This window comes from Nematolebias whitei, chromosome 4, assembly GCF_014905685.2.
Source record: "Nematolebias whitei isolate Nwh7 chromosome 4, NemWhi1, whole genome shotgun sequence".
Taxonomy (NCBI): Eukaryota; Metazoa; Chordata; class Actinopteri; order Cyprinodontiformes; family Rivulidae; genus Nematolebias; species Nematolebias whitei.
This window is the reverse complement of record NC_056501.1, coordinates 54,764,000-54,781,472: the sequence shown is the minus strand read 5'-3', so window position 1 is coordinate 54,781,472 and position 17,473 is coordinate 54,764,000. Positions and strand designations below refer to the sequence as shown.

The 17,473-nt window shown below is 41.7% G+C and overlaps 1 protein-coding gene across 1 annotated transcript in view; it reads left to right on the top strand.

Annotated features, from left to right (window-relative positions):
* Positions 1-17,473, top strand: part of abhd18 (abhydrolase domain containing 18) — a 256,999-nt gene that overhangs the window by 161,176 nt on the left and 78,350 nt on the right. The window contains exon 11 of the mRNA XM_037675441.1: positions 12,834-13,048. Within this exon, the coding sequence (XP_037531369.1) occupies positions 12,834-13,048 (215 nt within the window). The remainder of the gene's footprint in view (positions 1-12,833; positions 13,049-17,473) is intronic.

Sequence of the window (17,473 nt, the reverse complement as noted above, 5' to 3'; positions counted from 1 at the left end):
GGACACTAAACAAATTGTGAATAAAAACTGAATGCAATGATGTGGAGATGGCAAATGTCAATATTTTATTCGTAATATAACATAGATGACAGATCAAAAGTTTAATCTGAGTAAATGTAACATTTTAAAGGAAAAATATGTTGATTCAAAATTTCACAGTGTCAACAAATCCCAAAAAAGTTGGGACAAGTAGCGATAAGTGGCTGGAAAAAAGAAATTGAGCATATAACGAACAGCTGGAAGACCAATTAACACTAATTAGGTCAATTGACAACATGATTGGGTATAAAAAGAGCTTTTCAGAGTGTCAGTGTCTCTCAGAAGCCAAGATGGTAAGAGGATCACCAATTCCTCCATTGTTGAACAGAAAGATAGTGCAGCAATACCAGAATGGTGTTACCCAGCGTAAAATAGCAAAGACTTTTAAGTTATCATCATCAACCGTGCATAACCGGGATTTACCTGTATAAATAAAGGTTGATTGATTGATTGATAACATCATCAAAAGATTCAGAGAATCTGGAACAATCGCTGTGTGTAAGGGTCAAGGCCGTAAAACTCTGCTGGATGCTCGTGATCTCCGGGCCCTTAAACGTCACTGCACCTCAAACAGGAATACCACTGTCAAGGAAATAACAAAATGGGCTCAGGAATACTTCCAGAAAGCATTGTCAGTGAACACAATCCACCGTGCCATCCGCCGTTGCCAGCTGAAACTCTACAGTGCAAAGAGGAAGCCATTCTAAGTAAGTTCCACAAGCTCGGACATTTGCACTGGGCCAGGGGTCATTTAAAATGGAGTGTGGCAAAATGGAAGACTGTTCTGTGGTCAGATGAGTCACGATTTTAAGTTCTTTATGGAACACTGGGTCGCCATGTCATCCAGACCAGAGAGGACAAGGATAGCCCAAGTTGTTATCAACATTCTGTTCAGAAGCCTGCATCACTGATGGTATGGGGTTGCATGAGCGCTTTTGGCATGGGCAGCTTGCATGTCTGGAAAGGTACCATTAATGCAGAGAACTATGTTCAGGTTCTAGAACAACATATGCTCCCATCTAGACGTCATCTTTTTCGGGGAAGACCCTGCATTTTTCAACACGATAATGCCAGACCACATTCTGCAGCAATCACAACATCATGGCTACGTAGGAGAAGGATCCGGATACTGAAATGGCCAGCCTGCATTCCAGATCTTTCACCTATAGAGAACATTTGGCGCATCATAAAGAAGAAGGTGCGACAAAGAAGGCCCAAGACGATTGAACAGTTAGAGGCCTGTATTAGACATGAATGGGAGAGCATTCCTATTTCTAAACTTGAGAAACTGGTCTCCTCTGTCCCCAGACGTCTGTTGAGTGTTGTAAGAAGAAGGGGGGATGCCACACAGTGGTAAAAATGGACTTGTCCCAACTTTTTGGGGATTTGTTGACGCCATGAAATTTGGAAACAACAGATTTTTCCCTTAAAATGATACATTCTCTCAGTTTAAACTTTTGATCTGTGATTTGTGTTATATTCTGAAAAAAATATTAGATGTTGGCAACTCCACATCATTGCATTCAGTTTTTATTCAGAATTTGTTTAGTGTCCCAACTTTTTTGGAATCCGGTTTGTGTATATATATATATATATATACGTATATATATATATATATATATATATATATATATATATATATGTATATACGTATATTTATTTATTTATGGACTACGTTGAGCCTCGCTACATCGTCCCCAGTCTGAGATATTCTTCCCATGTAACGCTACCCGAGTTACCAGCCGACATTTCCGACGTCATTGAGAAGCTAATAGCTGATAGCATGACGAGTGAGTTTTACCACAGACATTTGGACGTCATGTTAGCCCCGTTAGCATGATTAGTCTTACGGCACAATGGATAGACAAAAACTTTGAACTTAAAAAGGCTGTCCTTCATGCACAGGAGTGCAGAGGATCCCACACTGCAGCTAGGAACCCGGAACAAGCCTCCACAAGTGAGACAGCGTTGCAGATGACTAATGCCCATAAATAACATTTAACACTTAATTGAATATAAGTTAAAGTGCTATGCATATCATATGGATGTTACTGAATATATGTCACCAGCTCTTACAGCTGTTGCACAATTTTTGCAGCAAATAAATCTAAATAAGAGGGCTATGTTCTGTCAAAGCAAAGTATATAAAATATCGGTATCGGCATCTGTTATCGGCCAATTTAGGTTTAACATATAAGCATATCGAGGCAGCACGGTGGCGCAACTGGTAGAGCTGCTGCCTCTCAGCGAGCAGATCCTTGGTTCAAACCCCAGTCCAGGGGCCTTTCTGGGTGGAGTTTGCATGTTCTCTCCTTGCATGCGTGGGTTTTCTCTGGGTACTCCGGTTTCCTCCCACAGACCAAAAACATGCATGTTAGGCTGATTGGTAACTCTAAATTGTCTCTAGGTGTGAGTGAGAGAGTGAATGTTTGTTTGGCTCGTTTGTCTCTATGTGGCCCTGTGATGGACTTGCGACCTGTCCAGGGTGTACCCCGCCCCTCGCACAGTGATTGCTGGACATGGGCACCAGCGACCCCCGTGACCCAAAATGGAATAAGCGGGTAAAGAAAATGTATGGATGGATGGATATAAGCATATCGGCGATCGGCCAAAAATCCAATATTGTGCATCCCTAATATATACAGGTCCTTCTCAAAAAAATAGCATATTGTGATAAAGGTCATTATTTTCCATAATGTAATGATAAAAATGAAACTTTCATATATTTCAGATTCATTGCACACCAACTGAAATATTTCAGGTCTTTAATTGTTTTAATACTGATGATTATGCCATACAGCTCATGAAAACCCAAAATGCCTGTCCCAAAAAATTAGCATATCATGAAAAGGTTCTCTAAACAAGCTATTAACCTAACCATCTGAATCAACGACGTAACTCTAAACACCTGCAAAAGATTCCTGAGGCTTTTAAAAACTCCCAGCCTTGTTCATTACTCAAAACCGCAATCATGGGTAAGACTGCTGACCTGACTGCTGTCCAGAAGGCCATCATTGACACCCTCAAGCAAGAGGGTAAGACACAGAAAGAAATTGCTGAACAAATAGGCTGTTCCCAAAGTGCTGTATCAAGGCACCTCAGTGGGAAGTCTGTTTGAAGGGAAAAGTGTGGCAGAAAATACTGCACAACGAGAAGAGGTGACCGGACCCTGAGGAGGATTGTGGAGAAGGGCCGATTCCAGACCTTGGGGGACCTGCGGAAGCAGTGGACTGAGTCTGGAGTAGAAACATCCAGAGCCACCGTGCACAGGCGTGTGCAGGAAATGGGCTACAGGTGCCGCATTCCCCAGGTCAAGCCACTTTTGAACCAGAAACAGCGGCAGAAGCGCCTGACCTGGGCTACAGAGAAGCAGCACTGGACTGGTGCTCAGTGGTCCAAAGTACTTTTTTCGGATGAAAGCAAATTTTGCATGTCATTCGGAAATCAAGGTGCCAGAGTCTGGAGGAAGACTGGGGAGAAGGAAATGCCAAAATGCCAGAAGTCCAGTGTGAAGCACTCACAGTCAGTGATGGTCTGGGGTGCCAAGTCAGCTGCTGGTGTTGGTCCACTGTGTTTTATCAAGGGCAGGGTCAATGCACCTAGCTATCAGGAGATTTTGGAGCACTTCATGCTTCCATCTGCTGAAAAGCTTTATGGAGATGAAGATTTCATTTTTCAGCACGACCTGCTCACAGTGCCAAAACCACTGGTAAATGGTTTACTGATCATGGTATTACTGTGCTCAATTGGCCTGCCAACTCTCCTGACCTGAACCCCATAGAGAACCTGTGGGATATTGTGAAGAGAAAGTTGAGAGACGCAAGACCCAACACTCTGGATGAGCTTAAGGCCGCTATCGAAGCATCCTGGGCCTCCATAACACCTCAGCAGTGCCACAGGCTGATTGCCTCCATGCCACGCCGCATTGAAGCAGTCATTCATGCAAAAGGATTCCCGACCAAGTATTGAGTGTATAACTGAACATGATTATTTGAAGGTTGGTGTTTTTTGTATTAAAAACACTTGTCTTTCATTGGTGGGATGAAATATGCTATTTTTTTGGGACAGGCATTTTGGGTTTTCATTTTCCCATCTTTAAAACTCTTCTATCTGCCAGTAATTAATCCAGATATTTTCAGAAATGTCTGTTGTATTTCAGTTGCAAGTAAGAAATCATGGCCGTATGATTTCTCATTGTAAAGCTCATTAATTAAGCTGTGTTAATTGTAATCAATCTGTCAGTTAATGTAAATGTGTGATGTGTTTTAAATCGTTTTTAATTAAACGGCTTACTGTTGTTGGTGAGTCAGAAATTTAAACACGTTTCCGTCCACATTTAATCATTCAAGGCACGATAGTACTCAGTCCAGAAAAATGAAAGAATCCATCTAAATAAAGGATAATATCAGACGCATATTATCTCTCATTACAACTGGTGGCCCCTACGGGTTCATGAAATGGACTGTGCTATTCTGTAACAATTGAATTTATCATGTTGGCATATCTGATCTTAACTGAAATTAGCTTAAAAGTGCAGATTTCTGTTCGACTGTGAAACGCAGCGTTTTGCAGCTGTGGTGTTCAGAGGAAATACAGTGATATGTTTCAGTTGTGGTGTTTTTAGAGCTGAAGTTAAGTCAATGTGTTAATTTTAAAAGCTGAAATTTGTACATCTGTGGTGTAACAAGAAGCTGGGTTTGTGGTAAAACGCTTTATTCTGTTCAGACCCAGTTCTGTCGCTCGGTTCTGATTCGTTCGAACGAGTCGTGTTTGAATGGATAAACTGCTGTTTTGAAACTGGGCGCTGACTCAGGCCACTGTTGAAGTGCTTCGTTATATTTGTCTGACACGGGAAACCAACCTGGAGCACTATGCAGTGATGTAATCACTATTACATCTGAGGGCGCGAATGACAACATCACAGATGTCGGTGGAACACACCAAGACATTATTGTTGTTGCCTCCAACAACCCCTCATCGGAAGAAGGGGGGGTAAACTCACACACAAACAATGACGAGTCATCGCAAGCTGAACACTCAGAAACAGCTACTGCTGTGCTGACGGTTCAGACAAACCAAGATTACACAGACAAGGCTGAAGGTGTAAAGAAACGTCAGAAAAAACCTAAGAGGTTTCTGTGTAACTTTATCAGAAGGGGGGTCGCCAAGAAGGCATACCTGTCAGTAACACTCGAAGGAGTCCTCACACATGAAGCACTCCTGGACGGTGGGGCGGACATAACAATTATGTCAGCTAAACTGTCCGAGGAGCTGAGGACAGCCGCTAGCAGTGTTAACAGGGTAATACCTCTCAAAGAATGTGCTATAGAAATGCAGGGTCTCTCAGAGAAGAGGACAACCCTGACAGCTATAGCAATGGTTCACATGCAGATTGGCAGAATGACACTATACCACCCGGTACACGTGTCTAGTGTTGACTCATTCCCATTTTTGGTTGGCCAGGATTTTATAAATCGCTTCGACGCGATTATAGATTATGGTGATCAAACGATGTGGGCAAAGGTGAGCAACCCACTGCCAATAGAAATGCCTCCGGAGTGTAACACAGACTGCCTGACAGCAGGTACCGCGGAGGGCACAAAGGACTCCTCAGCCGAGGACACGAGCCCGGTGAGTATTCCTTTGAAATCATGTGAAACCAAAGAGACCCACCCGGTGGTCCAAACTCTGACCCAACAAGACAGCCTCCTCTGTGAGCTGGAGCAGTCAGAGTCCACCAAACACTACCTACCACTGGTAGTTAAAGGTGTAGAGATCCAAGGATCCCACACCAACGATGCTGTTCTGTCTCTGTGGACAGATAAATCGGCAATTAACCGAGCTTTCTATGAAACCTTGGTTCACAAACACGTGGATCTAGAACTAATTAAAAAAGCTTTCCGCTTTCCATTAGTTCCCAATAGTTCATAGGTAATGACCGCTGAAGGAGTCATTAACCTAAAACTGAACTGGAACCACCGAGAACTGGTTCACCCGTTTCTCGTGATCCAAAACTTACCACATGCAACCTACATAGGCTCTGACATTTTGGTAAGGTTGGGTGTCCACGTGGACACCATCAACAAGGTGCTGTGGTCCCTAAAACCAGCCACAAAGGATCCTCCTGTGCTAGACACAGCAAACCTTAAGGCTGGGCAGACCATTCCAGAGGCCTGCCAGGTTGCTAGCAACCAAACCACCACAGTACCACCTCAGGTGATTAACCTAATGGTGCGAATCCACATCATAGTTGGACAAGCTATTAGCCATAAACAGGCATATTTTCAACCTTCTCCTACGTTTTTCAACTTGGGACTGTCTGTGGAAGCCACGAACCAAGTGAGCCTTGACTCCAGGACCACATCTGTTGCTATGTGTAACACAGGGACGGATGAGGTGCTGAGCCCAAAAAACACTATGCTAGGATGGTTGATTTCCACCGATTTTCATGATTTTGAACTAGGCATTCCATTTCTGGGAGGACTCCCAGACAACCTGGTACCGAGTCAAGAAACTGGGCCAGTATGGTTCACGAAACCAACACAGGCCATAGCTCTTTTCTCAACCGATGACGTCGACCAAGGATCTCAAACCTATGGTGTCTTACCCATAGACAGGTCCGACGACTCAGAAAGGGATTCGTTGGAGCTCCCCAAAGAGCAAGAACCCTTATCGGTCTCATCACAGATTGATCAGGTGGTCGCCCAAGCCGACGCTCTGACATCTGATGAAGAAAGAGACAAACTTCGCCAAGTTCTTTTAAAATATGAAAAGTCATTTTCAACTGACCCAGACATCATCCAACTTCAGAAGTTGGATCCTGCAATTAACTCGATGAAACTGTGTCTGACTGACCCAGACCAATACGCTCCATCAAAAGGCGAACTGGATTCCAATCCAGACCTTAAAGTCCTCTTTCAGCTGCGCAAACAGTTAAAACTACTCAAGGACAACCTAACTTTAGCTCATGGAGCGACGTCCTCACCCGTGTTCGCGGTCCCCCATGACCGAAGGGGGGTGACGCCAGTTAGGGTAATGTTACCAGACGCGATAACGTGATCAAATCTGACATTCAGAGTGAGTGACGCACCGAAACGTCGTTTTCTAGTTGCTTAATCACTACTTTTGTCAACGTTTAAACGTTGTTTTACTGGTTGCTTAGTCACTGTTTTTGTCGATGTTGAGACATCGTTTAATTGGTTTTTGGTATTGTTTCTGAACACCCCAAGTAAGAATGAGTTTTGTATGTATTTTAGTTGGAGACTGTAAAGGACTTTAACTATGCCAACATGCAGTTCACTCGTTAAAACCTAATCTTTGCGGAGTTAATGTAGATTAATGCTACCTTAAGTACCATAATCTACATTGCTCTCACAACGCTTAAGCCGAACCTACTCTTACAATTCTATTCGGGGGGATAGCTAATTCTTTTTGATGAGTCTCGCCATAGACTCCTAAAACATTTATGGGGAAACCAAACACCCAATCTCAAGTCGTTCGTCTAAAAGGCAACAGACAAATAAACCAACTATAGTGGCCATGTAAGTCTAACATAGACAATGTTAGCGATGGTGGTATAGTTGGAACACCCTTCTATAGGTATAGACACCTATAACTACCCTTTTCAGCATGTTCCACCCTTTAGCTGGTAGCTGTAGCTGTTCCCAATCATAATAGCTTACACACCAGGTGCATATAGGTTAAGGCCTTATGTAAAAACCCCTTCATAAGCCCACCTTAAACCACATAATTGCATGACACATTGAACCAGAACGGCACCGGTCTCGCTGTGGCTCTACCCGACGAACGCTCTGAACAATGAGGAAGTCTGTTCTGTGATGATCTCACGACTCCTGAGGTCACAGCTGTTCTTACGGAGACGCTGAAAAGAGTTGAAAGAAAACTCTACACCGGAGCCGAAACTATCGTCTGCAAAGGTAAAAGAGTCGATCTCAACTGCTAGTGTACCGTGGATTAAGCTGCGTCTAAAGAAGCGTGCTGATCTGGTTATACAGACACATTCCCTCACCCATCTCTCTCCATTTAAACTTCATTTTCCCATCTTTAAAACTCTTCTATCTGCCAGTAATTAATCCAGATATTTTTAGAAATGTCTGTTGTATTTCAGTTGCAAGTAAGACATCATGGCCGTATGATTTCTCATTGTAAAGCTCATTAATTAAGCTGTGTTAATTGTAATCAATCTGTCAATTAATGTAAATGTGTGATGTGTTTTAAATCGTTTTTAATTAAACGGCTCACTATTGTTGGTGAGTCAGAAATTTAAACACGTTTCCGTCCACATTTAATCATTCAAGGCACGATAGTACTCAGTCCAGAAAAATGAAAGAATCCGTCTAAATAAAGGATAATATCAGACGCATATTATCTCTCATTACAGCTGTATGCCATAATCATAAGTATTAAAACAATTAAAGACCTGAAATATTTCAGTTTGTGTGCAAAGAATCTGAAATATATGAAAGTTTCATTTTTATCATTACATTATGGAAAATAATGACCTTTATCACAATATGCTAATTTTTTGAGAAGGACCTGTACAGACCCTTTCCAAAAAATTTGAATATCATGAAAACGTTGTTTAACTTCTGTAATTCCATTCAAAAAGTTAATCTTAAATAGATTATAGATTCAGGGCCCACAGTTTAAGCAATTTCAAGTATTTATTTGTTTATTTTTACATAATTTGGGCTTCCAGCTCATGAAACCCACGAATACAGGATTTCAAAAATTTAGAATACTGTGGAGAAATCAGCCCAAATTTAGCAGAGCATGAATGTTTTAAACTGAGTGTGACACACTAATCATCTACTAAACTCAAAGCACCTGCACAGGTTTCCCCAGGTGTCATTAAATTGCTTCAGTTTGGTTCAATAGTCTCAGTTCGGTTCAATATGGGGAAGACTGCAGACATAACAACTGGCCAGAAGACCATCATTGATACCTTCCATAGGATGGGTAAGCCACAAAAGTTCATAGCTAATGAGGCTGGCTGTTCACAGAGTGCTGTGTCCAGGAATATCAATGACAAGTCTAGTGGAAGGGCAAAATGTGGCAGGAGAAGTTGCACCAGCAAAAGAGATGACCGTGGGCTTCAGCGAATTATCAAACAGAGAAGATTCCAGAATCTGGCAGAGATCCAGAAAGAGTAGAATGAGGCGGGAGTCACAGCTTCCAAAACCATCACATTCAAACGCATATGGGAGATGAACTATAACTGTTGGGTTCCTTGGTCCTCTTTTCCGATGAAAGTAAAGTGTGCCTTTCATTCAGAAATCAAGGTCCAAGGTTTGGAGGAAGAAGGTTGAAGAACAGAGCCCATACTGCTTGGGGTCCAGTGTGAAATATCCATAGTCAGTCATGATTTGGGGCGCAATGTCCAGTGCAGGTGTTGGAAACTCTGCTTTCTTAAATCTAAGGTCACCGCAACAGTCTACCAGAATGTTTTAGAGGACTTCTTGATTCCTTCTGCTGAGGATCTGTATGGAGATGCAAATTTCATCTTCCAGCAGGACCTGGCCCCTGCCCATGCCGCCAGAAGCACCAAAACCTGGTTTGATGCCCATGCCACAGTGCTTGACTGGCCAGCCAACTCGCAGGACATAAGCCCTATTGAGAATCTATGGGGTATTCTCAAGAGGAAAATGAGGTGCACCAGACCCAACAACAAAGAGGAGCTGACAGCAAGCATCAAGGAAACCTGGGCTTCTATAACTCTCAGACAATGCCACAGGCTGATTGCCTCAATGCCACGTCACATCGAGGCAATGATTAAGGCAAAGGGATTCCCAACCAAGTATTGAAGATTGACATCCTTTTGAAAGTACCATATTTTGATTGATTTGTTGTAATTGTAGTGTGTCAAGGTCAGCTTTGCTGTACCTTACTACTAATTATTTAAATATAACGGGTTCTCTCTTTTTCAAGTTAAATTTCTGCCATGTGACCAAGATAACTGTGAGTGGAGTGTTTAAATCAGTGACAAGAGACGTTAATTTAACTTTGACCCATCAGAATAAATGTGGTCATTTATTTAACAGACTCAAAATTTAACATCAAAACATGTACACGTGATTAGCTGATCTGGTTCTGATTAATAAAACTTGGCACGCTTTACTAATAAGACAACAAGACATTTCTGAAGGCATCTAGATTATTGGCAAAATAGAAGAGTTAAGGGAAGGAATGGAGAAGTTTAAAAGGAAGATGGATGAGGGAAGATGTATGTTTGCTGACCAGAATTAGCACGCTTCTTTCAACACCAGCTCAAACCCCCGGTCCACTTAGTGCGTGACAACTCGTGACGTCTCTTTACCTTTGCAGATGATGGATCAGCTCCGGTCTAGATGTCCCTATGCACACTACCTTTACAGCGTCTCCGGTCAGGGTGGCTGGTCATCGTCAGAAGTCGTGTGGTTTACTCCGTTCAACAGAACAAGCTTCCTTCGAAGTTGTAGGGCGTTACACCCGAGTGAGTTCACAGCGAGGCGCTGTGACTCCGCTGGGATGGATGGACCCTCTTCTCACGTTCAAATCCATCAGCTATTGATTAAATCTGAAAGTTCCTTAGGAACTCTCAATAAGACTCAGTCATAGATTCCACTCAGAAGTAGAAGACTCCATAGTCCCAAGAAAGACTCAGGAAACTGGAAGACTAGACTGGCTAGACTGAAAGACTCGACTCGACTGAGTAGTTCCAGGAAGTGTGGACTTTTAAAGAGTTCTCACTTCCGGTCACTCAGGACTTCCTGATTGGTTGAAACAACCAACAGGGGGTGTGTTTCAGTGATGTCAAAGGGTTATTAAAAGTCAAAAAGACAGCAGGAATGTTTAAGAACATTTAGTACAGACAGAGAAATGTTTTGAAGGAGTGAGAGGAACGCAGATGCCAGTGTTTCTCTTTTTACCGTCTGCTAGGTTTAAGAACAACACAGCCTGTTCTAATAACTTCCCTCTGACTGTCTCCGACTTTTGACCGACATCACTACTTCTCCTTTAGACAGAAAATCAAAATGCATAATTACTTTGTAAATAGACATTTAAATTGATTTCTAATTTAAATGAGGTGTAAAAAAAATCATTAATACTGTTTCACAGTTGATTTAAAATGAGTGGTTCACTTCAACATTTAGAAATGGTATGAACTAAACACACTTTTGATTATCAAGATATTGTAAAATAGTAATGATAATATAAAAGAAGAGTGTTCTTTCAATTCATTGCTTCAGGATACAATTAGACAGTCTCTGGATGAGCTAATTTGTATTTCTGGATTCAAATCAATGAAATAACAGTTCCTGTCCCCTGAAGGTCTTCAGAGGCAGGTTTTGGTCGGAAGCCGAGTTCACTACATAATCCTAACTTGTTTCTTTTTTATCTGCAAAAACTGAGTAGTGTGGGCCGATGTCTTCACAGTATTCTAATTTTTTGAAATCCTGTTTTTGTGGGTTTCATGAGTTGGAAGCCCAAATTATGTAAAAATAAACAAATAAATACTTGAAGTTGTTTAAATTGTGGGCCCTGAATCTATTAAAGATTAACATTTTGAATGGATTTATAGAAGTCAAACAACTTTTCCATGATATTCTATTTTTCGGAAAGGGTCTGTATATATATAATGTTTGTGCGTGTGTGTGTTTTTATGTAAACTTCATGAGAATATTATTTCATCTAAAGCAGGGGTCCCCAATCACCGGGCTGGGGAACAGTACCGGACTTTGGATCATTTAGTACCGGCTGCAGAGAGAAGTACAATATGTGTAGTTTTTTTATTTTACTTTTTTGTTAGTCTTCATGGTATTTTATTTTTAAAAAATCAATCACTTCTGTTTGCGCAAATTTAGCGCTTCCTTGACTCTGAGTTCTATTACATAAACCACAAAATATTAATGATATAACAAAATATAAACTTATAAGTATATTTAAATTATAGAGGTAATGTTTAAATTGTATTTGATGTAGTTAATTGTATTTTGTTATGCATGTGAGCCCCCCTCATACTCGCACACCCTGTTCCATGGAAAAATGATCTCTCATAAAACCGATCAGGAGTGCAAGACAGGTTGGAGAATTCTGGTCTGGAGCAGGCCTCCAAGTTTTTCCTCATCTTGTTTAAGGGTCTATTTTTGATTTTAGCTTGGAGGCTCGTTAGCTTGTCGCTATGCTCATTAGCTCCCAAGATCACAAGCCGTTCCACTTTGCTGAACAACTTTTTCTTCCAGCAGTTTTACAGCAGCCACCACCTCGGGCAGCTGTGGCCAAATGGCTAGAGCAGTCGTCCTCCAATGCAAGAGTTGGGGGTTCGAATCCACCAGCAGTCACATGCCTAAGTGTCCCTGGGCAAGACACTGAACCTCTCATCGCCACTGATGTGTGTCCCATCGGTGTATGAATGTGATCTCAAAGCACTGATCAGTCTCTTTAGAATGATTTGTTAAATTAGCTTTGCAGAAATCTAGTAGAGTGCTGTATGAATGGGTAAATGAGGACACAGATTGTAGTGTAAAGCACTTTAAGTATCTTGATAATATAGAAAAGCGCTATATAAGTACAGTCCATTTACCATTTGCCTCCTTGATGATGATACTGAACTTTGTCACGTGACGAGAATAAAGAACACAAATATAGTTAATCCATGTGGAAACAGCTGGTTGTAAATTATCAATTATAAATCAAATTAAATCTTTTTCTTGCTGTTGGTGTTAGATTTCCAGCAGCAGGTTTGTCCTGCGTACCGTGTCGTTATTTACTTTGTTCCTGGGTTCTCTTGTCAGGCTGATTCTTTTAAGATGGGAGCTGAACAATGGAAGGGAGCCGACACTTTAGATGATCTGCTTGGATTGTCTGGAGACCTCAGGCAGTCGGTGGGCCAACATGTAGAAGCAGGAAGGCCAGCAAAACCTGCTGAAGCTCCTGAAGGGGGAAGGAATGAAGACAGAGGAGTATCACCATCCATCAGCAGGGAAACAAACAAAGATCTTCTGTCAAGGTTTTGAACACCCCTTTTGTTGCAAAGATTTTTCATGTTATGTAGTGCTCAATGTGTTGTGAACAACTCTCTACTACTACCACTCCTACTTTCCAGACTGTTGAGCACACCTGATATAAGCCACGCCCACTAAATTTAAAAATAAAATAAAATTTTGTACATAGACTACATTTGTCTATAAGCTGCAGGTGTCCACATTGTAACATGAAGATATTTACATAGAAAGATTTTTTACAACTTTTAATTAAATACGTACCAGTAACATACATAAATACCAGTATGTACAGTACAAAAAAAAATTTCTGAACAGTGCCTGTTTGACGGCTGGTTAAAAAAATACTGTATCGTACCAAGAAGTCATTGATCGCTATCTTCACCTGTTCAAGCTTGTGCTGTCCTCCATCACACAGCTGCCTTTCAAAACAGGAAGGGGGAACCCCTCCCTGTTTCAAAAGGCGGGGGGGCGGGGGGGGGTAGTTTCCTGTCCCCATTCTCTCCTCCCTTCCATGTTTCATTGGTCCACTGTGACCTGTTCTGTAATTTCATTGATCAGATTTTTTAAATTAATTTTATTTACTGTATAAATAAAGGTTGATTGATTATACAGGTAGTCTCATTGAGTCATGAGTAGGGTTGGGCGTCGTTTGAATTTGAGCGATTCCGATTCTTCGTTTCGATTCCGGTTCCTATTGATTCCCGGTTCTGATTCTTTTTATAGGCGGAGTTAAAAAAAGACATGTCAATTCAATTCAATTCAATTCAGTTTATTTATACTGTATAGCACCAAGTCACAACAGAAGTCGTCTCAGGGCACTGAACAGAAATATTCATATATAAAATAACTTAACAGAACCTTTCATATAAAAATAAGTTAACACTATTTATCTGAGGAACAGACTGCTTTGAATTTAACTCCATCATGTTATAAATGAGCTAAAGTAGTTAGCCAGAGTTCTTTCTGGATTAAATAATTTTAACTTTTATTTGAATTTTTATTCTAAGAACTTTTTACTTTTTGTTAAATTTACTATGAATTTCTTGCCCGTCTATTTTCAACCAGTATATAAATATCAAACTTATGAACTTCATTATGTTATGAATTTTCTTTTCACATGAGTACACTTTCACAATAGAGCTTTATTTTTGAAAACCTCATGGAAACACCTCCTGATGCATGCTCAATAATCCAGGTAAAAAAATAAAAAAATAAAAAGTCTAAAAAAGTTAAATCTGGTCCTCTGGACATTCAAAAAACAAAACAAAGCAAACCAAGAAAAAAAATGTAGAAACGTTTCGTCTTTCATCCGAAAGACTTCCTCAGTCTGGAAGAGCTGTATTCAGCTCAGTCTTATAAATAGCACCTTCTCAGAGTGGATCAACCAGTTTGCTGCTAACAACAAAAACCAGCTGCTCACATGATCAAGAAGGACCATCAGCCTAACAATGGATCATTAGCACCCTGATGGCTGTTTACTATTCACAGAGTGCTGAGTGATACTAGCAATAACAGCATTGTAAAAGGGGGACAGTTGAACCCGGAGGCCTCCACCCCTGTTTAATGATGGACGATTTCTTTTCACAAAGATGGCCTCCTTTACTCCTCTCTCAAACCATTGTTCCTCTCTATCCAGGATGTGAAAATTTTCATCCCTGAAAGAGTGACCGCTGGCCTGGAGATGAGTTTAGACCGCAGAGTCCTGGCCTGATGATGTTGATCTTCTGTGCTGGGCCATCCTTTTGGCCAGTGGCTGTTTAGTTTCCCTGATGTAAGACTGATCACAGCCCTCCTGACACTGAACAGCATACACAATATTACTCTGTTTGTGCTGGGGGACTGGATTTTTGGGATGAACCAGTCTTTGCCGTAATGTATTTTGGGGTTTAAAAGCCACTGGGACGTTATGTTTAGAAAATAAATGTCTCAGTTTCTCTGATGCTCCCGCAACATATGGAATGACCACTGGTCTAGGTCTGGGTTCCTCCTTTTCACCTGATGGCTGACTGGAGTCCTGTTTTGGTTTCTTCTCTGCCTTCAGGAAGGCCCAGTTAGGATATCCACATTGCTCTAGAGCCTGTCTTGTGTGGTATTTATTCTTCTGCCTAGCACCTGAGTTAGTGGGGATGCTGTCTGCTCTGTGGTACAGAGTCCTGTCGAGGAAAATCAACACAACAACTCAGACTTTTCAGCCTATTCACCTGTTCCTCTCATTGGTTCGGAGATACATGGAAAAAAGACACAATAATCAGTCGGAGAGATTCAAGTTAAAAAGTATTACCAACATTTATTAAAGCTTTCAGCTGAAAGGAGACGCTCTTACCCCAAACCAACAGAGATACAACAAAAACCCAAGACGCGTCTGACCGGAGCTTTAGTTCCTTCTGTATTTAAACACAAAAGCTCCACCCAGAGATGTGTCACACATTCTTACAGTTCTTTGTCTAATCTAGTTCAAACTGATGTCTTCATTTCCTGGAAGTCCTATTATGGAGTTGTTTTATTATTTTCTTCTGCCGTTCCAGTTTACTGGTGATCTTGTCATCAGGTGGGACACACACCAGCAGCTCCCTGTTAGTTCATGTCCCGTACACAAAAAACTCAAATACATTCTCTGACTTAGTTCAATCTATACTTGCTGATACCAAAAGGCAAGCAGATCCAGAAGCCAAGCAGATCCAGATAAAGGACAAGATACAGTTGTGATACATCGAGCAATATAGCACAGCAGATAAGAGCGTCTTTACAGTCGTGATGACTCCTAAATTTTGCTCCAAAGGGTGATGGGAGTCAAACTGCAAATACTGGTCTGTGTGAGTGGGTTTGCAGTACGCCTCAGTTTGCAAATGTCCTCTATCAGAGACTGAGACCTCACAGTCCAAGAAAGCCAACCTGCCATTTTTTACATCTTCTCGTGTGAACTTGATGTATTTATCCACAGAGTTGATGTGGTCAGTAAAATTTTGGACTTCCTGAGATTTAATTTTAACCCAGGTGTCGTCAACATACCTGAACCAATGACTTGGTGATGTCCCTGAAAAGGACGTCAAGGCTCTCTTTTCTACTTCCTCAATGTACAGGTTGGCAACAATAGGAAAAACTGGAGACCCCATAGCACACCCCTGTTTCTGCCTATAATATTGCTCCCCATATGTGAAGTAGGTTGAGTGCAGGCACAGTTTCAAGAGTTGACACAGTTGTTGGTCTGTTTTGATGTCACATCACTCTTTACGTGCATTCCTATTGATGATGCAACCTCCCTTTTAAAAGGAAGAAACCTCCAGCAGAACCAGGCTCAGGACAAGCGGCCATCTGCTTTGACCGGCTGGTTGATACATCATCAAATACATCAGTTTAAGATTAAAATCAGACACCACTCTGAGCAGCAGGACCACGCTTTCCACAGAACAAATGGACAGAGAGGAATGATGGTTTGAGAGAGGAGTAAAGGAGGCCATCTTTGTGAAAAGAAATCGTCCATCATGAAACCGTGGTGGAGACCTCCTTTTTCAACTGTCTCCCTCTTACAATGCTGTTATTACCATACCATACCATACCATACCATTTTATTTATAGAGCACTTAAAACAGCCATCTCCAACCAAATTGCTGTACAGACAGGAAAAACGGGCAACACACAAAGCAATATACATAATATAAATATAAATGATATATATAATATAAATGAGGTAAATCAGAATATAGACATAAAAACGATGCAGATAATAAATATGACGACTAATCAGTGTGGAGCATACAGGTTCAAACACAGATCATCTGGTGTTGAAAGCTACTGAATAGTAGTTGGTTTTTAAACGGGACTTGAAAACCGAGAGGGAGGGAGCCTGTCTGACAAGCAGAGGCAACTCGTTCTAAAGTCTTGGGCCTGCTACAGAGACGGCCCTGTCATCTCTGCGCTTAAGACGAGTTCCTGGAACTGTGAGGAGCAACTGGTCCGCTGACCTCATGGAATGTGGTGGGACATAATGTTAGGATTTTCTAGGCAGGAGCGAACCCACTAGTGCAGACAGGGACTCAACTCGGCAGAATACAAAAATAGGTATTTAATGATAAATAAAGATAAAAAATAACAGGCTGACGGGGCTGTAAAACTTGCATGAACAGGAAGATAAGGCACGGGAAACTCAGGAGGACTCAGGGGACACGGAAGACTCAGGGAACTCGGAAGACTCAGGGGAACACAGGAGACCCAACGAGTACGACGCGACAACGAACAAGACTGACAGACGGCTTATATACAGGGACAAGACGAGACGTGATTACGAACAGCTGTGACGAGACAAGGGTGGCACTAATAGAACTAACGAGGGAGCACTAGGGAACACAGACACAAACCGGGCCACCAAATGGTACCATCCTTACACATACGGCTGTAGCAGATCAGAGAGATGGGGGGGGGGGGGGGGGGGG